Genomic DNA, 27,817 nt, shown 5'->3' on the forward strand with positions numbered 1-27,817 from the left:
TATTTGATACTCATGTTACCTGATGTACTAAGCAGTATTACATTAAGTAGTTGATGATACAAAATAAAATTAGATTTGTTTGCTTGTTCCATTCGGAAGCTCTGCAAGGAGTAAGGGATAGGAAAGCCTACTTACCAGTTGCTGCATTTTGGCTAAAGTTGTATTTTAAAAAGTGTGCATGGAGGGGATATTTTAAGAATGAACCATTGGGAATAAAAGTTTAAAAGAAAGGAGAAATAATGGTGATTTAGAAAGCAGTTACTGAAAGATACATGCATACAATGTGCTCAGTCACTCAGCCACTTCCAACTCTTTATCATCCCATGGGCTGTAGCCTGCCAGGCTTCTCTGTCCATGGAATTTTCCAGACATGAATACTGGAGTAGGTAGCCATTCCTTTTTCCAAGGAATCTTCCTCACCCAGGGATCAAACCCTTGCATCTCCTACATAGGCAGACAAATTTTTAACAATGTGTCACTGGAGAAGATAGAAAAGGGTCAAAAAGGGAGGGAGCATCATATAAGTGGCTTCCGTACAATCAGGCAGGCAGACTCTCACAGGCTGATTTACAAGATGCTTGTGACAAGACTCCAGGGAGAAAGTGGAGTGATGACTAAGTGTTGGGCAACAGGTTCTGCCAGTGTTGGTAACTCTGGAACTTTGTCCTTCCTGGTGGCTTAGCAAGAAAAAGAATGGAAACAGACTCACTTTTAATTCTGTTCCTTTTCTATGTCACTATGCTAAGGACTTTCAAATAGGTTTTCCCAAGGGCACCTTTTTATCCATGAAGAGAAGAAAGATCAAGTGACTCGCTCAATAATGATCAATTCTCTCTTGGCACAGAGAATGTCATCTCATCCTTCTTCTTCCTCATCTCCTTTCTCTCATTTCTGCTTCCCCTCTGTACTCCTTCCTTGACCTCTTTCAGCTCTCCTCAGACTCCTAAAAATCTCTATTGTGTCTAGGAAAGAGGTCTTAGGAGTTGAAGTGTCATGCAGATGGAAATGGAGTGGGCCTACCAGATTGCAGCAAAACTATTGAATAAGCATCAGTACTAGATTCCATACCAACTTATGGGTTCATAACTTGTCATGGGATGCAGGCATTTTGTGAAATGCTCAGAGCCATGAAGCTTTTAATGGTGTCATTACTGTAGGAGAAATCACAAAATCCATGATCTCATAAGATCTTTTTGAAGTATGTGTGTGTGTGCGCATGTGTGTGTGTGTGTATATATACGCACACATGCACATATGTATCTGAGTGGAAAGAGGTCATGGAATTGGTTCCAAAAGGTCCAACGGTCCTCTTGTTTTAAGTCTACGGACTATGACCACATCCTGAAACCAGTTGTTTGGGGGTGGGGACAGAATCTCTAAGTCTGAATGAATTTGATTCCCTGTGAATTTCAAAGTGTCCTTTGTATTCAGCTTTTTGAGATTATCAGGGTAAAACTAGTACAAACATAACTGTATACTCTGTGGCTGAAGGTATATTCAGATACACCTTAGAAATGTATCTGAATACGAAAAAAAACTGCTTTGTTTTTTTGAAAAATATGGAAAGCATGTATACTGACTGGCTTATGGACAGGCTTAAAATAGTATTTTCATTATTAATGGCAATTTAACATATAGCTGGATTTTACTTTACTTCATCTTATGAAATGAGAGAGAAATATGGTAGATGTTTTTAGGAAAATGAAGAAGCAGGATGGTGTGTTACTTATTAATTCAATTATTATTCTTGTGATAATAGGAGAAAAAATCAGTCCATCTCTTTGTTTTTGTTGTTCAGAGAGTGTATATCCACTCTGACAAAATCTCAGGTGATTTAGGCATCTTTTTGTATGCTGCCTGTCAAGAGGACAACTTCGAGCTGTTGGTCCAGAAAGTTCACATTTCCTATGTCTTCTATTAAATTCAAGAGGTGATCCCTGCACAGGTAGCCAGCAGTCACTGGGGATAAGGAGATAAATCTAGGCCTTTGATTTCTGTCAGTTCACTTGCTAAGTGGATCCACAAGGCAAAAAAGAAGTGATTAATCAAACTTAGCAGATGTGGAATTGATTCCCTCAGTTGCCTCAGAATGCCTTGCAGAGATAAGCTTCATCTGTATTCATCTTGACTTTCTGTGGTGAAGTCTTTGGTTTTTCCCTTGGCTGGTGGAGGTAAGAATGTGTAACTTGGATTTGCATAAAGTTTGGAACAACAGCAATACATGCAGCTAATGGTAACAGAGTATAGACAGATCATCCATCCTTTTCACTCATTCTGTGTCATTTGAGTCACACAGCTCCAAGAGTGAGACAACTATTATTTTCTCCAATTTTTTTTTAATGAATTAACTGAGGACCAGTTAAATTAAAGGACATACTAGAATTATCAGCTAAGTGAGAACTAGAGTTCAGAACAGAAATCGGATCTTCTGACTCCAAATAATTGAAAAGGAAAACACTTTCTTAAGGAGGGATATTATGCATCATGTAGTCGGCTACTTAAAACTTATCCACAGCACCTAGCATAGAATTTGAGGTATAATTGTTGCTCATTAAATACTTACAGAATGAATGAATGAACACATTTTGGACCTATTAATTATTAAATACATTTTTGGTTTAACTGTAAAACATCTCTTAATTCAGGTAGACACAAAATAAAGTGAATTTTAGCTTTCATTCATTCAGCAAAGTAGAAAATACGCATTGGACATCTGTTGTGTTCCAGGTTTGTGCTGGGTGCTAGGTCCATAATGGTGAGTTAATGAATGGGGCCTAGTACTCAGTGATGCTTAAGTCTAGATACCGGGGACCTCTATAATCTCTGAATCCATCTAAGTAGGTCACTTTAGTTAATTTGACAACTCACAGCAATCACCATGTTTGGCACAATCATTCAGTCACCTGAACAAATTAGCAAAGCATGTACAAAATTTTGAGTATGATAGAATCTGCAATTTTGACCTTCCAGGTTAATATTTTGCATTGATTTCTAAAATATAATCTCTATTCTGGCAGTCACTATGTGGGTAGCATGTCAAGTATTTCTGTTAGTTTTTTTTTTTTAATTATTTCATTTTAAATAAATACAAGAACAGTGACCTTAATTTAAAAAAAAAAAAAAAAAAGTAAGCTAGTGATTTTACCCAAGGCCGAGCCCCTTATCAATGATAGAACTGGAATCCTATTTTCTGATTCCCAGCAAGGGCTCTTAATAATACACTCATTTCTTGGTGAGGAATATACCATTGCTTCTCTTCAATTTCAATGCTGTTTCTAAATGATTGGTAGCTCCAGAAAGAATGAAGTAGATCGAGTATGACTATACATTTCTAGCAGGAAATCAGGCAGCCTTAGGGTTCTGCCTATTTTTAGTTGGAAGAAAACTTTTCTTCTCTGACAGCTAGCCATAAATAGAGACACTGTTAAAGATGGAACTCTTAAAATAGTCAAGACTTCAAATGTGACACATAGGCCAATAAGAAATACAAACCATATTCAGAAATGTTGCTTGATCTGAATTATCAACACATGAAATTCAGTAAAAATCGTGTGACAGTAGGCTTCAAAAAATAAAGAGTTTGAGTGTGTTCTCCATTATCTGTAGAAAGGAAAAGTTCTGGAAACAGAGAAGGCAGATTGGGCATCAGGTCTAAGCTTTACATTAGCTGTAAGCTGTATGCTGTTTCGATTCATGTAATACTGGAAGAAATTTTCAAAAAATATATATTGCCACCATTTTCTTTTAAAGTAAGCCACAGAGTAAGGTTACTTTGGATAGATTTCTTTAGAATCCTTTCAATCATCTCTAGATAGCTAGCTACACTTTATTGGAAGCAAGTATAGTGACAATGAAATTTCAAAGTAGACAGAATGGTATAGAAGTTTTAAAACAGAGACTAAAAACATGCATTTCCCCATATAGGTATTTCCAAGGTCAAGAACTAAAAACTGTTCCTACTTGAAGTCATTTAAACTGTTTTCTAGATCTGACTCTTTTAATCTTCCTGTGTATACAGTATATTGTGCTTTAACAGAAGTATGAAAGGATAGGAATTATGTATATTATTTAGATATAATAGTCAAGCTGATGTGGCATTAAAAAAGTGTGTACTAAGATTCATTATTCTGTATTTGAGTTTGTGATCTGGTCCCATAAAATTTGGAAAATGGACTAGGTCTCTATCTCCTAGTGTAATTAATTTCATTAGGTTTGGAAATTATGGCTAACCCTGTGGTACACACATATTAATATATACACACACGTGTGAGCACACTTAATGTTCAAATGTATACACAGACTATAAGTCAAATAACTTTTATTCATATATTACAAATGTTATAAGAAATAGTGTGTGGCATTAGATACTCTTTTAATATTCTCCTCACCAAAGTATTCTTGCAATGTGGTAGCTATTTACAAGCTGAATGCAGTTACTTTGCTAAGACCCGGGATTTGTCCTGGCATCGCTGATGTGAGAAGGGGAAAAGATCATGGGGAAAAGATTCAGTTACCTTCTAATGGCTCAGATCAAACCTATAGAAGAAAAAATCAAGCTTAGACCTCAATGGGCTTGAAGAGACCACTTTGCTCTCTGTTGTCTTTTAGGAAGATGCGATGCTTCTAATCCATTTTACATATAGAAGCCTAACAAGGACATGTGACTTACTCCAAATTATGGTACAATTAGGACTGAGTAGAGGCTGAGCTATGTCTTCATTGTACCATACCACCTCTACAGTAGTAAATAGTTAATGCCCTTTCCTTCCTCCTCCTTTCTTTCCTCTCTTCCTTCTTTCCTTTCTTTTTTTTTTTTTAATATTTTTCTATTGGAATATAATTGCTTTCCTGTGTTGTGTTAGTTTCTGCTGTACAGCAGTATGAATGTGAATCAGCCATAAGTAAACATATATCCCCTCCCTCTTGAACCTCCGTCCCACCCCCACATTCCACCCGAACTAGGCTCCCTGTGCTATGCAGCAGCTTTCCACTGCTTGCCTGTTTTACACACGGTAGCGTTATCTATGCCACTGCTACTCTCTGAATCCATCCCGCCTCTGCTTCCCCTGCAGTGTCCACAGTCCATTCTCTATGTCTGCATCTCCCTTTCTTCCCTGGAAGTTGCTTCATCTGTACCATCTGTACCAATTTTTTTATAGATTCCGCATGTATACATTAATATATGATGTTCGTTTTTCTTTTTCTGACTTCATTCTAGTTTTACCTGCAGCCTGTTTGAAAATTCCCATGATAAGACTACAGAAAGGCCATGAAGTCAACACCAATAGAAGCATAGGTGCTGCATTTCTCAATAAGCTACATGAAGTCTTGGTCTTAATGAAACCAGTCTTCTCAGAAGACAATAGAAGCAAGGACAGGATAGGAAGCCTGCAGAGACACAGTATCTCACAGAGCTGGCTGTGTGTGACCTTTGCAAAATACTGCTTAAGGTCATCTATACCTGTCAGAGATACACATCTGTAATTATTGTACTCTACTGGGGCTTGATTTTTTTCAACTTTTTAGGATGTATATTCAGAAGATAATTTTGTTTGTTTTCTTTTGTTGAAATGTAATGAAATTCTAAAGCAGCGAGTGATTAGAATCATGAAAGATGGGTCTGTACATAAAAATCACATGGACCATTCTTTTAATCCCAATGAGACAAGAATGAATCTGACGTAACTATTAGTAACTGTTCTGGGGCCAAAAAGCTCCCAAATTCATCCTCTATACAAATAAAACATAAATCTGAAAAGCTGTTTTAAAAAGTAGTTTCCCTTGTACCCTACAAAGCTTTCTCTCTCTCTCATTTTCTTACCTTCATCCAAATCTTCTCCACCACCCCCCCAACCCCTCCCCGGCCTTTTTTTTTCTCTTCCCAACACACTTACTTGCATTCAGATCTTTAAAGGTTATGGAGGGTAAACAGTAGTCATTCTTGCTCTTTAGGTGAAAACTTACAGTCACTTTAGTAAATGAAGCAGAGCTAATCAATTTATCCCAATGCTCAGTACAGAGCCTGTGTGTGAGGCTATGGGATTCTCTTGAGTTTTCCTGTTCTATAGCAGTGCATTTAAACCTTGATTAGGATTGAGGAGTCAAAGAGAAAACATTTAAAGAGGATGCACATCCAGATCTGTTGGGAGTGCTTGTAGCAGTCTCCCAAGTAGTCTAGAAGGGAAGGAGACCAATTGGGGCAGGCACCAGCTTTCCTTTCATCTTTTACACCTTTCTTTTGATAGCATCTGTTCTTATGTGTTGAGGCATTTCCTCTCAGAATAGCCATTCTGTGAAGCTGGTAATGCCTCACATATTCATCCTTTTGGAAACATTCATTCATTCTGCAGATATTTACTGAGTTTAGGTTCTATGCCAAGGCACAGGGCATACAAGAATAAATTTGACAGGATCCCTATCCTGGGAAAATCTTCAGTTCTGGGCTACAGAGTCCCTGGGAGACAGAAGAGGAAAAGAAAGATTGCCTTCGAAAGAGCTTTCTCCTTCTTATCAGAAGAGAGTGTGCAAGGCTTCAGTGAGAGATATAACAGTGAGAGCATTCTACACAATCAACACTGCTTATTTGCTTGTTTTAACCAAAGAGGAGAGTGAAAAAGTTGGCTTAAAGCTCAGCATTCAGAAAACGAAGATCATGGCATCTGGTCCCATCACTTCATGGGAAACAGATGGGGAAACAGTGGAAACAGTGTCAGACTTTATTTTGGGGGGCTCCAAAATCATTGCAGAAGGTGACTGCAGCCATGAAATTGAAAGATGCTTATTTCTTGGAAGGAAAGTTATGACCAACCTAGACAGCATATTAAAAAGCGGAAATATTACTTTGCCAACAAAGGTCCATCTAGTCAAGGCTATGGTTTTTTCAGTGGTCATGTATGGATATGAGAGTTGGACTGTGAAGAAAGGTGAGTGCTGAAGAATTGATGCTTTTGAACTGTGGTGTTGGAGAAGACTCTTGAGAATCCCTTGGACTGCAAGGAGATCCAACCAGTCCATCCTAAAGGAGATCAGTCCTGGGTATTCATGGGAAGGACTGATGCTGAAGCTGAAACTCCAATACTTTGGCCACCTCATGCGAAGAGTTGACTCATTGGAAAAGACCCTGATGCTGGGAGGGATTTGGGGCAGGAGGAGAAGGGGATGACAGAGGATGAGATGGCTGGATGGCATCACCGACTCAATGGACATGAGTCTGAGTGAACTCCGGGAGTTGGTGATGGACAGGGAGGCCTGGCGTGCTGCAATTCGTGGGTTCGCAAAGAGTCGGATACAACTGAGTGACTGAACTGGACCGAACCTACTTTTCTCTCTTCCTGACCACAAATGCAGTCTGAGATCAGAAATGACAAAACAGTGTTCTTTTGACCAACCCATGGATGTTTTTTCTGGCCCAGAAGTTTCAATGCCAAAATTTAGATTTCTAGCTTTTTCTGAAATGTTAAAAGTTCTACCCATAAAACAACATTTGACTGAATTCAGATTTGTGACTATACCTTTTAGGTGTAGAACTCACTCTCCACTCCTTCACAGGCTTTTGAGATTGACAGATGGCCATTTTTTGGCACGACAGTTGAGCTGTCTTTTCTTTTACCTGGCGTATCTTGTTATTTATGTTACCTGCCCGGTATGTATATGAGTTTGTGGCACATATGATGCTGAAGAAGTTCCCATGAAACCATTTTCATACCATCAGCACCATGGCAATTAGCAATTCATAGTAGCACCGTATTGTGTATCTGACCACATAGAAACACATGTGGGTCCTTAAATTAGAGTTGGAACTTTAGTCAAATCAACTCTGAATATACAAGGTTCTACAGCACAATAGAATGAAATGTGTTACAAGTAGAGAAAAACACCTGTTTTGTGCTGTCAAAACTTTTCCAGAGAACTTGCCAGTGCTGATCTGGGATTTCTCAATCACATCCATAATAGGAGGAAACCTCTCTTCTTTCTCTACGGGAACCTCTCTACATTTTTTTTCATGTGGTGAATTCATTTTGTCATGGAGTGAACACCTGTGTGACTACTTAAAAACCACAACACCAGGTGTGTGAGTATGAATGTCTCTCTCCTTTGTGTAATGCTCTTCTCACTGATTTCTCAGCAGGCTGGGTCAGGAAAAAGGATTCAAAGTGAATATAGAAAAAGGTCTTAAAGGATTTCTTAAAATATATCTATTACAAGCACAGGCACTGAAAATATTGCAGTCAAATTATACAAACAGTTCATAGTCTTGTAAATTCCTTTTGTTTATACCATCATGTGAAAATGTTCGGATCTCCAGATACACACTTGCAAGCTTACTCTAAGAGAGAGAATTTCAGAAAACCTAGTAAACCCTAAAATCTGGAAGATATTATATTACAAAATATTTAAAATATTAAAACAAAGGAGATTTGTTTACCTTTTGCTTTGTCTCAGGCTCTCTATTCCTCTTTTCCAGGAAATAGTGGCCCTGGGGAAAGCATTTGGTTTGCATTCGATCACAATATCCCCACCAACTTGAACAACTGAATACTTTTTAAGGGGATTTTTAGAGAAATCAGGAGCTGAGGCTAAAAACAAAATCACAGAATTATTCAATTACTCATCTAATCAATATGTTGTAACCGAAGAACTGATGCAGTATCCTAGATAGAACCTAATATCTATAAAATAAAAACTCTTTTTGAAGCTACTTCGCTCAAGGTGTTTTGGAGCTAATTGTGGACTTGGCATTTTGGAGTCACTGTTTCCATTTGTAAAATGAAGATGGCAATAGATATTATCTCAGTCAGTTAGTCTGGGTCTTGAACGAGGTAGCATTCAGTAAAGAAGGTTAAGTACCAACTGGCACAAATTATTTGCTCAGTAAATGTAGATTATTTTTGTTTTGGTAATGGTCATTGAGATAAAAAAGCAAGCTGGAGTTAGGGAGGAAGCAAGTTACAAAAGGTCACATTTTTTATTGCATTTATAATAAAGAAGGTGAAGACGGTTTCACGAAAGAGAGCGCACACAATGAAATACCTTTTAAATAAATCAAAAGCAGTATATTATTATTTCAGATTTCTTTAGGCATACCATTAACTGGAAAAATGGAAATAGTCTGCCTTCAGTTGAAGCAGGCAGGCTGAGTAGAAATTTTTACAACAACAACAGAGAAAAAAAAAAAAAAACTGTCAGTTTCAACTCTGTCCTCACTAGATAAATCTTGAACAAATACCAGTTCATAAGGGTAATAAATAATTAGACTGCCTGGGGATGCATCCAAGTCTTCCTAGCTGCCTGCCTGTGGGAACCTACATGTCCAGTTCTCATTCCTAGCGTAAAGTCTATATGAATTTCTTTCAGATATACCATGTTGTCTTGTATGGCTTCTCTGCCCTTCCACTGACCTATACATGCTTTTTATTCTGAAACATGTTTAAAGAGAAGATCTTCAGTTTAGGTTATATCAGCTGATAGCACCTACTCAATTCTTGACTGTAATAATCACGATATTTTAAAATTTAGTGCTTTTTTTCCCCTCTGTAGAACTATAGGTTCTATAAAGATCACTTTGATATTGATAGTTCTGTTTTCAGGGTTTAATACACAATAAGTATTCAATAAATGATGATTGAATGAAGAAACAAATGAATCAATGTCCATCACCCACAGACTTATGAAACTTTGCTGTTTTACTCGATTCTTCCTCTTATCTCCTGTGTTTATACTGTTAAGGAAATCTCAGGGTGAAAGACATCACTGAGTCATTTATGGTGACACTCCACCAGCTGACTGTCCCAGAATATCATCCTCAAACTGCTCTGTCTCAACATTTCCCACTATAGGGGCTTATTTCCCAGCTTCCCTTGAGGTCTGAGTGGTCACGTGACAGGGTTCTAGCTAATTACATAAAAGAAGTTTGATGTAAGGATGCAGGGAAATTTTGCTTTTCTAATGATAGGGGCTGTCCCGACTCTCTTCTTTGGGTTTCAGTATGGACTTGATTTCTGTAGCTACAGCACTCATCCTGGATCCAGGAGGCTACAACCATGAGGAAAAAGTTTAAAGATCATCAAGTCACATTGCTCTTGCTCAGCTACCCACCCACCTCCCAACCCCCCACGAAGTTCTTGTGCATGTGTGTGTGCTAAGTCGCTTCAGTCATGTCCAACCCTTTGGGACCCCATGGACTGTAGCCTGCCAGGCTTCTCTGTCTATAGGATTCTTCAGGCAAGAAGAATCCCAATACTGGAGGGGGTTGCCATGCAATCCTCTAGGGGCTCCTCCTGACCCTTGGATTGAACCCGCATTGGCAGAGAGATTCTTTAACACTAAGCCACCTAGAAAGGCTGAAGTTCTTGTTGAAATAAAATACATCCTTGTTTAAGTCTGTAAATTGAGATTTTCTTTTCTTATTTGTAGCTGAAAACATTTCTAATAGATGCTTTTTTAATTGTATTCAAAATCTCATGCTGGGATCAACTTTGGGGGAGCCACCTCTGGTTTGGTTTCACCCAATAGTGGGTTCCTCCAAGCCCTAATGTGTTACTACATCACCCAAAGCCAAGTAATAATTCTCACTTTGCATATTTTAGAAGCTAATTTAGACATTTCTCATTATTTCAAGGAAAAGCAATTTCTAATTTACAGAAAAATTGGATTCATATTACACATAATCATAACTTGCTAAAATGTCAGTTTGAATTTTTTGGCTATAAATGAATGACTTACCTAATACTCTCAATTCTGCATTTGCATAAATTATCTGATATTTGTTTTCTGCAGCACATTGGTAGATACCAGAATCTGACACATTCAACATAGTTATGATGAGTGTCCCATTTTCTATTTGAATTCTTTCCTAATAAAAGAAAAATCACATAAAGATGCTAGTGCGTTAATGTAAGCATGCTCTTAACATTTGTGCATATCTATGAGCTGTTGGGGTATGAGACCTGTTGCTTATGAAAATGAAATTAATATACTTCAAGATTCCGGGCAGTCTTCTGGACTTTAAAAAACAATGGAAATGTTCTTAACATAATTTTAGTGGTTAGTTTATTTTATGTTACCTCATTTCTTTAAAAATTGGCGTTGTTCTGCATAGAAGGTATGAGATGGTTGGATGGGATCACTGACTCAATGGACATGAATTTGAGTAAACTCTGGGAGTTGGTGATGGACAGGGAGGCCTGGCCTGCTGCAGTCCATGGAGTCTCAAAGTCAGACACAACTGAGCAACTGAACTTCCTTTCTGTTATGCGGCATATAAAATAATTTGGGATACTCTACCATTTCAGTTTTTTCAGAAAACATAGTCGACAATAATGTTAGACATGGATAGAGTGACTAGCAAATTTCCATGGTTTTCTATCATAAAGCCTTAAAAAATTAAAATATGATGACTCAATAATTTTCTAATTGAGTACATAAGTTGAAGGAGCTAAATTCTTTTCTGCAGTGTACTATGAAGTATGCTTATACATACTTAAACATACAAAGTCTGTTGTAGAGTCCCATTTTGGGTACAATTTTGAGTGTATAGAATAAAATAGTTTAATAGGGTAAATATAACTTTAAATATTTCATGGTACCTATCACCATCCTCTAAAGATAGTAAAAGTAGGCTGAAGGACACAGGGAATGTTGTTTGCAAAAGGGATGAAGGGATTAAATTCCAATAAAGCTGAAACAAAGAACAGCCTTCTATTCAGGTTCTAAACAACAGACGTTCTTTGTGTCTCTAACTGAGCCTGTAAGTGCAAGTAGAGTGGTGAGCTGACACAATTATTAGGATAATTTGATGGGAAAAATAAACTTGTCTCATTTTCTATATATTGTAACGTGTGCTTTAATTTGAAAAATGTGGATAACTGCCTCAGTTTTCCACCTTTCTAGATTTAGAGACAGCTATTAACTTTCATAAAAACCAAGTTTCTGGATGATGACTGAGAGCTTGGGTTCTGAAATCAGGCAGATTATGTTTAGAATACCAATGCTAACACTTACTAGCTGCTTTGTGACCTTGGACAAATAGACTTGAGCCCTCTGAAACAATTTTTTTTTCACTATACAAATAATAATCATATCTTTCTCGTAAAATTGTCATGAAGATGCCATTAGATAATGTATGGAAAATATTTAACACAGGGCCTGGCTCATATGAGACTTCAGTGAATGCTGTTGATGATAATGATATCATCTGAATATGGATCAATCACTGACTAAGGGCAACTTTGTACAAGTTGTGTTTTCTACCCATAAATCTCTCATTTGAATAATAGGAATAATTTTAATAGTCACTTTGAGTTTAAGTATTAAATAAATTAGGATATGTAAAGATTATACTACATTTCCTGGCACCTACTAAACATTCCAGAAACATACATTGTTGCTGTTAGTGATAAAATTTCCCTAGCAGAGTAGGTGGAAGTTTAACATCACCGTAGCTACTTACGTCCAGATTGAGGCGTTCACCATTCTTTAACCAGGTATACCAAGGGTCTGGCTTTCCACTGGCTTTGCATTCCCAAAATAAGCTGTCGTAGATAGACAAGTATGTATTTTGGATTTTTTGTTCCCATTCTGGAGGGGCTGTGTCAAAAAGAGGCAAGAGCAACTATTTAGCAAATTTGTTAGCCAAAACATTATGCTGCATTTCAAGGACTATGGAAATCAGAAGGACAAAGTTAACTGGGTCTAGTAATACTGCACTCATGATTTGAGGGAGGGAAAATGCAGGACCCCCAAAGTGGGACAATAGAAACTCTGTTGTAAATATCAGTGGACCTTTTGCATAAGATTGATATTTGCCATCTATCACTTTGCTGCACATGTATAACAATTTTGGAGCTGTGGGAACAAGGCGAAAGGATAATTCCATATTAGATATTAGTATATAGGTCAAGTTAGAAAACGTATATCAAATCTGAACTCTCTGTGGGCAAAAGGCCATTAAGTATATATAGATTGAACTAACCAAAATAATTGTATCTATATCAAATATAATAACAATTCAATAGTCTGAAGCATAAATCAGATATCAGCCTCATCACATTTTAGTAGGTTTTAAGCAAGTTGTTTTCCCCTGTGTATAAGTCTTAACAGGGAATGATAACTTTTAGAGTTGTATGCAGGTTAAGCATATAACTTTAATTCTAGGCATGAGTTTTCCAAACGTTATTTTCTAATCTGAGAAAGTTCAACATAGTTCTGAAGCAAAAAGCAACTGATATAATTGATGTTGAAATGCTATTTAAATATAAGGTAGTATTATCCTTACTAACATTCATGGAAACAGATGTGTATAAAATAAATTTTTTGAAATTATGATTTCTTCTATAATGATGATAGAAAACTCTCTGGATTTGCCATTTAATCCCTCTCCTTTGTTTAGGTCTGTCCTAAATATGTTGGAGTGGATGAGCTTCCTGTATAATTGCACTTAATTCTCCCTCCAAACTTTACAGAGGATTTTTTGTATAGGTGTTAGGTAACCTTATCAAGAAGTTGCTGTTCAGTTGCTTGGTTTTGTCTATCTCTTTGAGACTCCATGGACTACAGCACTCCACACTTCCCTGTCCTTCGCTAGCTCCCAGAGTTTACTCAAATTCATGTCCATTGAGTTGGTGATGCTATCTACTCATCTCATCCTCTGATGCCTTCTTCTCCTTCTGACTTCAGTCTTTCCCAGCTTACAATGAGACATAGTTAGAAAATAGAGAAGCCTGATTTTGTACACAGAAAGTAGTCACATGTTTGTGTTTGTTTGGGAGTGCTGGCCAAGGGTAAGTTCTCAGGAAAAGGGAGAATCAACAGGGAAGAAGAGAGTCAATGCAAGAATGAGTTATTGAGTTGACCACCAAGTGGAGCTAGTGGTAAAGAACCTGCCTACCATGCAGGAGATAAGAGATGTGGGTTCCATCCCTGGGTTGGGAAGATTCCCTGGAGGAGGGCATGGCAACCCACTCCAGTATTCTTGCCTGGAGAATTCCATGGACAGAGGAGCCTGGTGGGCTAGGGTCCATAGGTTCACAAAGAGTCAGACACAACTGAGCATGCAGAGATGATTGTTACCCATCTTCTGTACATGTATAAGGAATCTCTATAACTGCCTGGCCAGGAAAGAAAAGGGAAATATTTATTCATTGGCTCTAGTCCATAGTCATTCAAGGGCAGTTCAGGTATTAACTGGAGAAGGCAATGGCACCCCACGCCAGTACTCTTGCCTAGAAAATCCCATGGACGGAGGAGCCTGGTAGGCTGCAGTCCATGGGGTCGTGAAGAGTCGGACACGACTGAAAGACTTCACTTTCACTTTTCACTATCATGCCCTGGAGAAGGAAATGGCAACCCATCCCAGTATCCTTGCCTGGAGAATCCCAGGGACTGCGGAGCCTGATGGGCTGCGGTCTATGGGGTCGCACAGAGTCAGGCATGACTGACGTAACGTAGCAGCAGCAGCAGCAGGTATTAACTGTTAGCACGTTCAGGTTGTGTGTGCTTAAATTTTGAGTAGGTTCTAGAAGGGGCCAAAGAAAACTGGAGCAGGAAACAAGATGGCCTGTTGTGCCACCGGAGATAAGACTCTGTCAGGCTACACCTGCAAAATACAGTGGCAGAGGAGGTCACTGCAGCACCGGTTGGAGCAAGTGGTACTGAGAGTCTTTGAAATGATGTACAAGTATATCTGACTTTCAAGGTTTTTCCACTGTAATCCTGCACTAAAAGAGAAGTTCCTTCGGGGAGCTAGTCAAGGAAAACAAGGAATCATGATGTCCCATTGTGGTGAAAAGTAAGCCAAGATGAACTCCTGTGGAAATCAGGGGAACCTCCAGTTACAGAACACGCTTTTTACAACCTTGAGGGATAATGGATGGCACCACTTAGAAGAACTGAATGTATTGATTAAATTGAATCATGTTTCTATTTAATATTTTAAAATTTTATAGTTTGTAGATACTTGTTTAGAAATTTCCCTATTATACATTTGATCTGGGAGAAAAAATGAACACACACATAAAATCCACATAGCTTACAGGAGTTTCAGATATATATATATATGGTTTGTTGCTTAGTGCAATAGCTATAACTTTAAGCTTTTATTTTTTTAATGTGTACATTTTTTGGATGCTTAGGATTCCAAAGAATAAACTTTTAAGTCTTCAACTACATGTAGGTCCAACTAAGTCAGAACTACCTGAAAAAAAAAAAAAAAACTTAGTATTTCAAGTCTACCATATAGGCTTGGGTATTATTACTTATTTCACCCTCTCAATGGCCGTGTAAATCACTTAACTCCTCTCAATATGCTCCATTATTTATAATGATAGTAATACTTTATAAACATATTTTGGAGGTTGTGTATTTGTGTTCAATCACTCAATCACATCCGACTCTTTGTGACCCCATGGACTCTAGCCTGACAAGCTACTCCATCCATGGAATTTTCCAGGCAAGAATACTAGAGTGGGTTGCCAGAGGAGGACCCAATATAAATGGATAGAATTCTGAAGTTTAACTTAAACATAGCAACTAATGGACTGAGAGTCTTGAAATTTTCGGGTATTTTTTGATTCTCAAGAAATTAAATCAGTTCTCTTCTCCTTTGAAAATATGTGTGCTATGTTGCTTCAATTATGTCTGATTTTTTGCAGGCTTCTCTGTTGATGGGATTCTCCAGGCCAGAATATTGGAGTGGGATGCCATGCCCTCCTCCAGGAGATCTTCCCTGCTCAGAGTTTGAACCTGGGTGTCCTATCTCTCCTGCATTGGCAGGCAGATTCTTTTCCACTAGCAACACCTAGGAAGCCCTTTGAGAGCATATTGAAAACTAAATAGGTGAACAAGAAGCACTATTTTGTCTTATTGACCAATTACCCATTATTCACCCACAAAGACCATTTGTACTTCTTAAATGGCTAGTTTGATTGTGATAATAGGTCATGTGGGGCTGCCCTGGTAACTCAGTTTTAAAGAATCTGCCTGCACTGCAGGAGACCCTGGTTTGATTCCTGAGTTGGGAAGATCCACTGGAGAAGGAATCCACTCCAGTATTCTTGGGCCTCCCTCATGGCTCAGCTGGTAAAGAATCCACCTGCAATGTGGGACACCTGGGTTTGATCCCTGGTTTGGGAAGGTCCCCTGGAGAAGGGAATGGCTACCCACTCCAGTATTCTGGCCTGGAGAATTCCATGGACTGTGTAGTCCATGAGGTAGCAAAGAGCTTGATACGATGGAACGACTTTCACTTTCACTTCCATACGTCTTGTGAATAGACTTAGATGACCAGATTGAAGAGCCCAGTCTACGACTGGGCAGAATCTCATTTCAGAAGATTGTTCAAGGTTCTAATCTCAGATCTAGCAAACATTATTTGAGATCTTGTTCAATTCATCAAAGGTTAATTACCTATAATATCACTGAAAATTATTTCTACACTTTATTTCTATAAAAATTATGTGAATATTTGTAAAATCTTCTATGTAAGCTAGCAGTTGCTTTATTAATGTGAGAGAAAGTACTTTATTATTGATTTACAGTTTATAGAAACCTCAATTTTATGGTTAAGTTTTTTATCTATATATTTGTCCATTTAGTAGAAAAATGACATACCTATTAGCCAAAGCTGGTGTAATATTGTGCTGCTCCTAAAAAAATTCCCAGTTACATCCTCACAATTTTATTTACAAAAGAATGCCAGAGTCCAGAGACTTTGGACTAAAAAAATAGGAGCTATCAAAAGAATATGTGTATAAACTCAATTGACAGCTTCTGAAGTGGCTCAGTGGTAAAGAATCTGCAGGCCAATGAAGGAAATGCAAGAGAGAAGGGTTCGATCCCTGGATCAGGAAGACCCTGTGAGGAGGAAATGCCATCCACTCCAGTATTCTTCCTGGAGAATTCCATGGACAAAAGAGCCAGACAGGCTACTGTCCATGGATTACAAAGAGTTGGACATGACTGGGTGACTGAGAACACATGTATAAACTTAATTAGCATACCTTCAGGGTAATTACAATACCTTAGAACTTTTAGTTATTGAAATATATGGGTTTTTTCCAATTACTTTATTATTGATTATAAATGTGTCACATAGAAACATGTCACACAGAAAAGACTTTTGGCCATGTATAAATACAGTTTTTAAAGTCCTCTAGTATAGAGGACATGGAACAACAGACTGGTTCCAAACAGGAAAAGGAGTATGTCAAGGCTGTATATTGTCACTCTGTTTATTTAACTTATATGCAGAGTACATCATGAGAAATTCTGGGCTGGAAGAAGCACAAGCTGGAATCAAGATTGCCGGGAGAAATATCAATAATGTCAGATATGCAGATGACACCACCCTTATGGAAGAAAGTAAAGAGGAACTAAAAAGCCTCTTGATGAAAGTGAAAGAGGAGAGTGAAAAAGTTGGCTTACAGCTCAACATTCAGAAAACTAAGATCAAGGCATCTGGTCCCATCACTTCATGGAAAACAGATGGAGAAACAGTGGAAACAGTGTCAGACTTTATTTTTTGGGGTTCCAAAATCACTGCAGATGGTGACTGCATCCATAAAATTAAAAGACACTTACTCATTGGAAGGAAAGTTATGACCAACCTAGATAGCATATTGAAAAGCAGAGACATTACTTTGCCAAAAAAGGTCCATCTAGTCAAGGCTATGGTTTTTCCAGTGGTCATGTATGGATGTGAGAGTTGAACTGTGAAGAAAGCTGAGTGCTGAAGAATTGATGCTTTTGAACTGCTGTGTTGGAGAAGACTCTTGAGAGTCCCTTGGACTGTGAGGAGATCCAACCAGTCCTCCTAAAGGAGATCAGTCCTGGGTGTTCTCTGGAAGGAATGATGCCAAAGCTGAAACTCCAGTACTTTGGCCACCTCATGCGAAGAGTTGACTCATCAAAAAAAACTCTGATGCTGGGAGGGATTTGGGGCAGGAGGAGAAGGGGACGACAGAGGATGAGATGGCTGGATGGCATCACTGACTCGATGGACGTGAGTCTGAGTGAACTCCGGGAGTTGGTGATGGACAGGGAGGCCTGGCGTGCCGTGATTCATGGGGTCGCAAAGAGTCGGACACGGCTGAGCAACTGAACTGAACTGAATGAGTACAGAGGTGTTAAATATAGCTAAGTTAAGAGTATTTTAAGAGCCGCAAACATTTTGACAATCCTGAGGTATATTTTATGGCTTATTTGATGTTAGAAAAAAAATGAACTTCATGAAAGTGTGTATTTTGGCCTACAGGAAAGAAGGCACAAGGACAAACATTAGAAAATATATGTTTTTATCATCTCTCTTAAGTCCATGAAAGATTCTGATAACTGAGACAAATATATTTTTAAATGAAGTAATGAGTTTATTTTTCTCTTAGCTGCATATCTGTAGACAGTCCTGGGAAACATAAATAAGTACTGAAAACTACCATAAGTATTATACTTCTCCTGTCATTTTCTCTTTTTGTAATTTCTGCTTGGGATTATCATTAAGATTGTCACAGGCTGCTGCTGAACATATTAAGTGAAATATATTGAATTCCATTTTACTTTGTGTTATAAACTTCTATGGCTTTTAACACGACACTGCTCATATTTCAAAGGAAATTTTAATAAACAATAACATGCATAGACTATGCTGAAATTAAAGCCATATTTTAAAAATGGTCATTCCCATCGGCTAATCATTGAATTAAGCATCCTTACCTGGAAATGTGTCTTCTCTATTTCTCCTATGACACTTGCCCACAACATGCTAAACACTTTCACTATGAAGGATATCACCAAATATTTCATATACTTTTTGAAATTCTATTAGCTCACCATAGAAAATGAGTTGACCCTTTGCAAGATTTCTTCCTCGAAGGTTACTTGCAATACACTCATAGAAGCCTTCATCTTCCTGTTGAAATTTCGGGATTTCAAGGATAGCTTGGGATTTGCTGTATTTGACTTTCCCCGGCAATGGGCTTCCATCCAACCTCCTCCAACTAATATCAGGGACGGGACTAAACAGTTACACCTCATTAGAATAGAAGATGGTTTAGTCTTTATGACAGCAGGATAAAATAAGAATTCCTTAAGCTTAACTCTCAAGGAAAAATATCAGTCAATCTACCACCTTGTGACTAGTTTTCAGATGATGCAGTCATTCGCCATTCACTCATCCAGCAATTTTAATAGTTTATTAAGTGCTTGCCATGAGCAAGTCACAGTAGTAAGATCAGGGAATAAATTGATGACTACACATGTTTTCCCTCCTCATGTTGCTCGCAGACTAGTGGGGAAAACAGACAATAAACACAATATAAAAATCAGATTTGTAAATTGCAATAACTGAAACAAAGGAAAGAGCATGCAGAGATAGTAACAGGATTGCATCAATTTAAATATGAAGGTCCAGAAATTCTGTGAGGATGTGACATTTAAGAGGAGGCAATTTCTTTCTGTATTTACAGATTCTAAGGCAAAAACTCAGATTCCTCTATAGCTAAATTGGTACTAATACGTAATTGAAGACATACATGACTGGTGAGCTAGATTATCAAGAGATCAGTACTATATAACAGACCCAAATGAACTGGGAGTATAGGATCTGCTATCCTCAAAAGAATGTATTATTTATACATTTTTTTAATGACATAAAAAAATCTTTGCATTGTACTTTGTCTCTTTTCAGAAAGAATGTGTAAACAATTCCTTTATTATAGGAATTTAGCTTAATATCTTATATGTAATATATTTCATCTGATTACCTTTTTAAGCAGCAAAAAAATACATTTTATAATATATGAATCTACGTGTCAAACAATAGAGATGAATTTAGAAATTCATGGTTAAGAAGGCCTTACTTGTACAGATATAATAGAATGTAATGCAAATGTAGGCTATAAATAAAGTTCTAACCAGAAAATATTCCCTAATAAACTAATCGTTTGAAAAATCAACCCCAATCTATTAGCACTAACATCTTCCTTTCTTATTTTCAAGTAATTTTTCATTCCTTTATAGACTTTCAAGTGGTTAAATAATTTCTGGTCTAAATGTTTTCAGCTTAATAATAGTAAAAATCATTTTGAAAAACCAAATTATAAACTTTGTAGAATATGCAGGACTTTTTCCAAGTCCACAAAAATAATGCAGGAGAACCATCCAATCATATACAAAGTGGTTGACAAATAAAGATCTATAGAATCTGAGCCGTAACAACTGCACATAATTGGTGATGATTCAGTAGAGGCTTCAAATAAAGCAACAAAATTGTGGAAGCCTCAAGAATTTTTCATTGGCCAACGATGAGGATCCTGATGTGCAAATCAAAGATATACACTGTGTAGAAAGTCATAAATGTGATCACACATATTTCCCAGAAAGAATATTCACCAATCGTTTGATTTGTCTATTTTTCTCAGAATTAGCATACAGTGACAAATACAACTTGAATTTTAATTAAATACAAAAATCATAATTTTAATAAGTTTTGTTTTTGTCCTTTGAAAAAGCCTTGACACTATAACTTTAGGTTGATATTTTAGTAAAACAGCATATTCCTGCCAACAAGTAACCTCAGGTAGCTAGTTTTCTTATTCATTCATTTTATTAAATACAGAGCTACAAGTTCTAAATAATTATTCTAAAACAAAGTTCTAAAAGAAAGTTTATTCACTGATAAAGATCTTCACCAAGTCTGAGGCAGTGTTATCCAATTTTCAAAAATACATACAGTGCGTATGTGAACATGAAAATTTAGTATCTACAGGTGGTGAGGATATAAATGCCTTTTATTTTCCTTTTTCTGCTTATCTCAATTTTTCCATTATTTTTCTACAGTAAGGATGTATGACCCTTGTAATAGAAAAATTCTAAGAAAATGTATTTACAAAGAGAAAAATAAATAGAGGCTCTGATATTTATCTGAATCCATGATTCTTTATCTTTTTATGATAGTGTATCTCTGAGGTTTATGAAAAATACATGCAAAACATTCAACTAAAAAAGGTTTTAACCTAAAACATTCAGAAAAAAAAAATCAGTAAAGGCTGAATATTTTCCCATTGTTATATTGTGTTCTTTATTTTAACTGTGAAGACAGGAGTCAATTTTTAACCTATTTATCTAAATCTCTGAACCAGTAATTGAACAATATACTTTAATTACAATACCAACAGTAAGGGACCTTTAAATACTTCTCAGTATGGTACTTCTATATAGCCATTAGGCAGACATAAAAATGATATTCTGTGAAAGTGAATGTTAGTGGCATGTAAGACCAAAAACTGAGCAGTATAATCCTTGTGAAAAATCATGACTGTGAAATATATTTTAAGAACAATGCTCTATAGGGTTAAAATTATACTAGAAGGCAAAAAATGTAAAGCAGACATGAGACTGAAGAGATATTTAAGCTTCTCACTTAAAAAACATCCTCTAGATAGATGCTTGTTTTTCTTACCTCAGTTATGTTTAGAGTGATACACCTTGCCTAATAAACCACTCAACTATGGAGAAAGTTGTAAGTTTCAGTGTACTGGTTTCTAACATAAGAGTTTCCAATTTTGAAGAAGGATTTAAGAATTAGACTCCTGTATTCTCAGTCTGCATTGGACATGTGTTTGTTTTTGTGTGTGCATTTTAATTTTCTTTGGAAAACCCAGTGCTTCCTGTCTTTAGTCCATCTGATTTGAATTGGATGGACTGCACCTCTGGGGGCTTCCCAGGTGGCTCAGTGGTAATGAGTCTGCCTGTCAATGCAGGAGACATGGATTTTATCCCTGGATTGGGAAGATCCCCTGGAACAAGAAATGGCAACCCACCCCAGTATTCTTGGCTAGAAAATTCTATCAACAGAGGAGCCTGACAGGTTGTACAGTCTATGGGATTGCGAAGAGTCAGACACAGCTAAGCATGCATACATGCACATCTGGATGCAGGAGTGAGCACAAAACTCAGGTCTTACCATTAAAAATTGGTGTGTTGTGCCCACCATGGTGGGTCAACTATGGTAACTAAGACATCACAATCAGAAACAAGTAGATCAATTCTGGGACTGCCTTTGAAAGAGCTATTAAAGACAGGATCTTTTGTGGCTAGGTTTCCTCAGATGTTGGATGTATACTTGGCACTTCTAGGCAACAATTTCCAACAAAATGGAGACACTATGTTTGAAAACCAAAGCTAACACAAAGAAAGGTAACTTGGAATTCTTCACATGCCTATATTAAAGTGTGTCAATGCCAAAAAAGAAACCTCAAATATATCTGTTAATCAATAGTCATTTTTTTGCCTTATGCCTGTTTGCATAGTTTTCCTGCTACTTTCATTTTTAAAAAGACTTGAGAGATGGGCTGAATGCCTGGGTTAAAAAGCTGTTAAGATATTTTCTATCTGTGTGATTGAATTGTATGACATGGTATTAGTAGATTTCTTTAGGATATTATATTTTACGCTCTGATATTTTAGAATTCTCAGAGCAACTAAACTATCAAAAATAGTCACTAAAACATTTATTTTTTTACATTGAGTCTTATCAAGTGCATTTTATGGCTGCATTTCTTGTTAAAATTTCTAATGGGAGAAAAATCAAATTTTATATGATTTTGCAGATACTAATTCAATGTTAAGTTGTTTTTTTTTTTTTCAGATTTGTTATGTCACTACAAAATATGAATGTCAGGAGCCTCCTGATTACTACTGATCATGTGAGCTATAGTGTCAGGGAGAATAACTGTAAAGCATAGATTACATAAAAATGCACGTTCGTTTTAATGAAAAGTTCCCATGTAGTCTGGGCACGTCTTATGAAGACAGTAAATGATGTAAATGTTGTAGATTTTAAAAGAACGAACCACATGACAGTGGTGACTTAGGTTTTATTGGTACAAAATAAGGATTATAGACAGGGAGACAGCATGTCTCTGAGAAACTGTTCCAAAGAGGTAGGGGGAAAGATCAGTATATATGTGATTTTGGTAAAGGGAGAGTATGTTCAGTAAAGTACATATTTTTTGCAAAAGGCTTCTGCTAGTCATGAGGAGCAGTCATCATCATGATGAATTTTAGGGCTTTTCTAGATATCAGAGGATATAAGAATTGGGCTCATAAAATCAGCTCCTGAAAATATCTACTATCTGAAGACCTGTTCTGCCAGTTTTTCCCAGGGCACAGGTTACCTCATTTCTGCTCTCTACCCTGAACTCCTTTCAGGGGATGTTGAAAGTCAGTAGCTACAGCAACACATTATTTAATCCTTTTTTTTTTTTTAAGTAAATCTTTTTTTTTTATTATTTTATTTTATTTTTAAACTTTACATAATTGTATTAGTTTTGCCAAAGGCAGATGGCAAGTGCCAAAGGCAAGTGCCAATTAGTAGTTAACAGTTAATTGCTTTAGATTTCACACCCTCTCTCTTTTCTGAAGCCATCCCAAGCGGACAGTGTGTGGGAAGAACTAAAGTCAACAAAAGATGACATTATATTAGTAGTGAGTTCAATTTCAAATGTAAGCTAAATTTTCCAAGATATACCATTCTATGTAAGCAATGAAATACTAATACTGGTACTAATGTTAATAGCAAAGCTATTAGAATACTATATAGAGAGTACAGAGCAGAGTGTAATTCTTAAACTTACCAGCTATATTTTATTGTATATTTATAACATAAATTTTCTCATTTATTAGAATAGGGCTTGCTCTCCTAGTCACTCAGTCATGTCCAACTCTTTGCAACCCCATGGACTGTAGCCTGCCAGACTCCTATACACATGGGGATTCTCTAGGCCAGAATACCGGAGTGGGTTGCCATGCCCTCTTTCAGGGGATCTTCCCAACCCAGGGATCAAACCCAGATCTCCCTCACTGCAGGCAGATTTTTTACTGTCTGAGCCACCAGGGAAGCCCAAGAATACAGGGTGGGTAGCCTATCCCTTCTCCAGTATATCTTGTCAATGCAGGAATTTAACCAGGGTCTCCTGCTTTGCAGGCAGAATCTTTACCTGCTGAGCTACCCAGGAAGCCGAGAATAGGGCTTAATACTAGTATATACTTCATAGGATTATAGTGAAGATTAAATGGCATTAATATAATACATTTCACACATTTAACACCATCAAAAACACATTAAACAGTATTTTTGTGTTAATGACGTTAAAAATAATTTTAAATTATTATTGTTATCATTTCAAAATAAGAATCCTAGCTTATGTTTATTTGTTTTCTATTCTCCTTTAAGAACTCTGTATGACTAGGCATTTAACATAAACTGATTTATGAATCATGCATAAACTAAAATCAGATCTCCATACTGTACATGAAATGCGTGCACAAGCACGCACATATGTCTCTAGAAGGAAATGTCCTGCTTCTGCCTGTTTGATAGACTGACTGCTAAGAAGATAATACGTCTGATCATAGCCATCATGTTCCTTTCCTTATCATGAGAGCAGGGATCTTGCAAGTGAGCTATAGCATGCTTTGTTGTAAAATACTTTTATTTTTAGCTTGACAAATCATCTAGGACCATTGTGGTAGGGAGGAAAGTAATTAGACAACTTTCACCAAAGAGGAAAAAAATGCTTTGTGAGAAAGCTAAGCATTTATTTATGAATAGTAATAACCATGAATTGAGTGCTTACTATGTACCAGGCTTGTGACAGACGGTGTCCATATGCCATCTCAGTTTAATAGTCAGCTGGAAGCTGCTAACAATCCTAATTACCTTTTTGAAATGGTACTCACGTTTAGACAGGTAATTTCTGCTAAATTATTACCTGCCAATTCTCTTCCACTTAGAGTTCCAGTACAGGCTAATTTATTGTGATCCACCTTCCAATTCTGAGTTGCCACCCATTCAGTTATTAGCACTAGTAGACTCCTTTTCCTTCTGTGGCTTCAACATTCTTTTTAAGACCTATCTAGCTTATCTATGTTGATGATATCAGTGATGCAGTATTCCCTGGCAGTTCATTTTAATTTAAAATAAGTGGTCTATTTAAAATCCAAAGTTAATATATTAATGTATGAAGAGTTCAGTGGAACAAGGAGATCTTTGAAGGGTCTTCAGAATGAGGATTCTTATTAAATCACTTGAAGCTCTGCCATTAAAGGGTTAAGTCAAAACACATGGTACCACCATCATCCTGTAACTTCAGGTATCAGCCATTACTGGTAAAATTTCCCTTTCAGCTCCAAATCCACCCCCTCCACACACACTTTTTTTTTTTTTTTAAATCTTTACAAATGTGGTCAGACTCTAGCTTGAATACAAATCTCAGTAAAGAAAACCAGTTTGAAGCAACTCTCTCATTCAAAGTTTCCTCACAGCACAAATGAGACACTCATGAACTGTGTATTTCAGAAAACTTTACAGAAGCCTTTTCTTATTTTGTATCTGTATTTTCCTGCAACATGAGCCTGCACAGTTCTAAAAGACTACTAGGTCATAAAAGCAAATTTTCTTTCTCCTTCCTTCCTTTCCTCCCTTTCTCTATCTCTTTCCTTCTTTCTCTCTGCCTCTCTTTCTTCCTTACTTACTTCCTTTCCCTCTCTCTTTTTCTTTCTTACCTCTCCCTTTTATTTATCTTTCTTCCCTCTTCCTCTGGTTTTGTGCTTCTTAAATAAGCATTGCCATGAAGACTTTTACTTCTTACTCTCTTGTCATTGTGCTTTTACAGAGTGAGCATCCTATTAATTTTATCTGGAGACAGAGAATATATTTGTTAACCATCCATCCTAATTCAACCTGAATCGGAAGTTAAATTAAAGCTCTTCACACACTTATAGAAACTCTGCTTCACTTCTATACTTTTACCCCATAAATAGAATTTTCATTACTAGTGCTATTTGAGAAAGCTTATATTTTTCCCTTGGATTTCTTAAACCTCATTATCCACAGCTTAAATCCAGGCTATACCAAGTTTTAAGTAGAAACTGGTACAGAGAACCAGTTTCCTAAGATGCTTATATTTGGGATTATTCTTAACTTGAACCTCATTTCAGAAAATCCTGTCTGTGGCCATTTTTAATCGAAGAGTGGGAAGCAGAATAACAAAACCAGCACAGAGTGCCTCTGTTCAATTTTCAGACTGTTCAACTAGCTGCTTTCATTTCCTCAACTTGAAATATTCATACAAAGAGCTTGGGATATAAGATTGTCCTATGGGGATACAATATGGATAAATTCATGAGTTCTGTAGCAAAGCAATCTCACTATTATGGAAAAAAGGATATTTTTTTCTTTTTTCTCTGTGTGATCTAAATGTAGTCATGATCCTGTTCTCCTGGTCAGTGTCTATACCAGGTTTCCCTCGGGGGAAAAAACATTATTGTGTGCATGCATTTTTCTGGTATTTGACACTACACTTGTTGCAGCCAGGTGGAAAGCCCACAAATAGTTTGGTCTTAATAGCAGTGGTAGCAAAACAGTACTTGCATGTAGGACACAGGCAAGTTTTGTGTAAATGAGTGCAAATTACCTCACATTTCTGAGCCTCAGCTTTCTCCTTATAACTAGAGATAGCAATGGGTACATAAAAGGCTGCTTGAAAGGATAAAATGGGGATATATACTATGAGAATAAATTCTGAAATATAAAGTTAGAACCTATAATAAAGTTTGCTAAATTGTCTCAGTACTATGATCATCCACACAGGGACAGTGAGATTCTATTGTCCCAAGTCCCTAAGACTTTTATGGCCACTTTCTACTCCACAGCGTAAGCACTAATTGGTACATGAAACGTAAAACAGGAGCCCATAATTTCAAGGTATATTACGGCTGAAAATAACACTGTACATAGCAGGAAAAAAAAAAAAGAAAACTATCCCTTGGTTGATAGCATCTCCATAATGTTTTATGAATACATAATATTAATCCTAAATAAATACTTCACCAAGTATATGAGTGCTATGTTGCCCTACAGGAGAGGAAATTATACTTTGGTCAAGGTAGGTTCTGGAGGCTCACGTTCCTTCAAAATTATGTTGAGAGTTAGAATTCCTTAGAAATTATAGGGCTTGACTTTAGCTCATCTCATAATCATAAATGTTCACCCAAAGAAATTAAAGAGACATTATATATGGTTTGTTATATTTAATTATTCTATTATTAATATATCTAACATTTATTGATCACATTCTACACCAGGCACTGTGCTAAGTGCTTCACTGAAACTATATGATAATATCTTAAGACACAAGACTGTTGCTATTAACATTTTGTAGATAAGGAGATTGGGAATAGAATAGGTTGGTAACAGGCCCAATATCACACAGTGAATTACAAAAAAAAAAAGATTTGAACTAAAGTCTCTTTCCATAGTGATTGAGTCTAAACTACCATGCTTTGCTGCTCCTGCATGAGCTAAACAGCTACAGCATGAAAATCATCTTTTTGGTCAATATATTGTTGTTTAGAAATATATCCCTTACCTAATTAACTAATGTATTTTATAATCAGGGGGTAGAGATTCTTTTGTCTGGGGGCCAGAAGATGAAATCAGAGTTGTTTTTGTTTTAACATATTGAGATGCCTCCATATTCCAACAAAATTTCTAGAGATGGGTTCCAAGGTTAACAGGAAAAATGGAAGTAACTTCTTTTCCTTCAGTTCAGTTCCAAATTGGATTTGAAATCTTTCTCTTCTGCAATTGCCAGTTACTTAAAAAGTAAGATTTCTAAGTCTGCTGAGAAAGGTGATGGTAGACTGAGATGGAAAGGATAAAGAGTTACTTGCAGAAATATATATATATTCTGCTTGGATGATTTTTAGGGCCTTTAGATTAATTTGATTTTTGAAAGAGCAATGTAAAAATCAAATTTTGGCTTTT

At 36.9% G+C, this 27,817-nt stretch overlaps 1 protein-coding gene across 1 annotated transcript in view; it reads right to left on the bottom strand.

The window, feature by feature from the left end:
- CNTN6 (contactin 6) overlaps positions 1-27,817 on the bottom strand; it is a 262,943-nt gene that overhangs the window by 79,030 nt on the left and 156,096 nt on the right. Inside the window, exons 7-10 of the mRNA XM_025272271.3 lie at positions 18,820-19,004; positions 12,449-12,585; positions 10,723-10,852; positions 8,426-8,576 (exon numbers count right to left, since the gene is read on the bottom strand). Of these exons, the coding sequence (XP_025128056.3) occupies positions 8,426-8,576; positions 10,723-10,852; positions 12,449-12,585; positions 18,820-19,004 (603 nt within the window). The remainder of the gene's footprint in view (positions 1-8,425; positions 8,577-10,722; positions 10,853-12,448; positions 12,586-18,819; positions 19,005-27,817) is intronic.

This window comes from Bubalus bubalis, chromosome 21, assembly GCF_019923935.1.
Source record: "Bubalus bubalis isolate 160015118507 breed Murrah chromosome 21, NDDB_SH_1, whole genome shotgun sequence".
In the NCBI taxonomy this organism is placed as follows: Eukaryota; Metazoa; Chordata; class Mammalia; order Artiodactyla; family Bovidae; genus Bubalus; species Bubalus bubalis.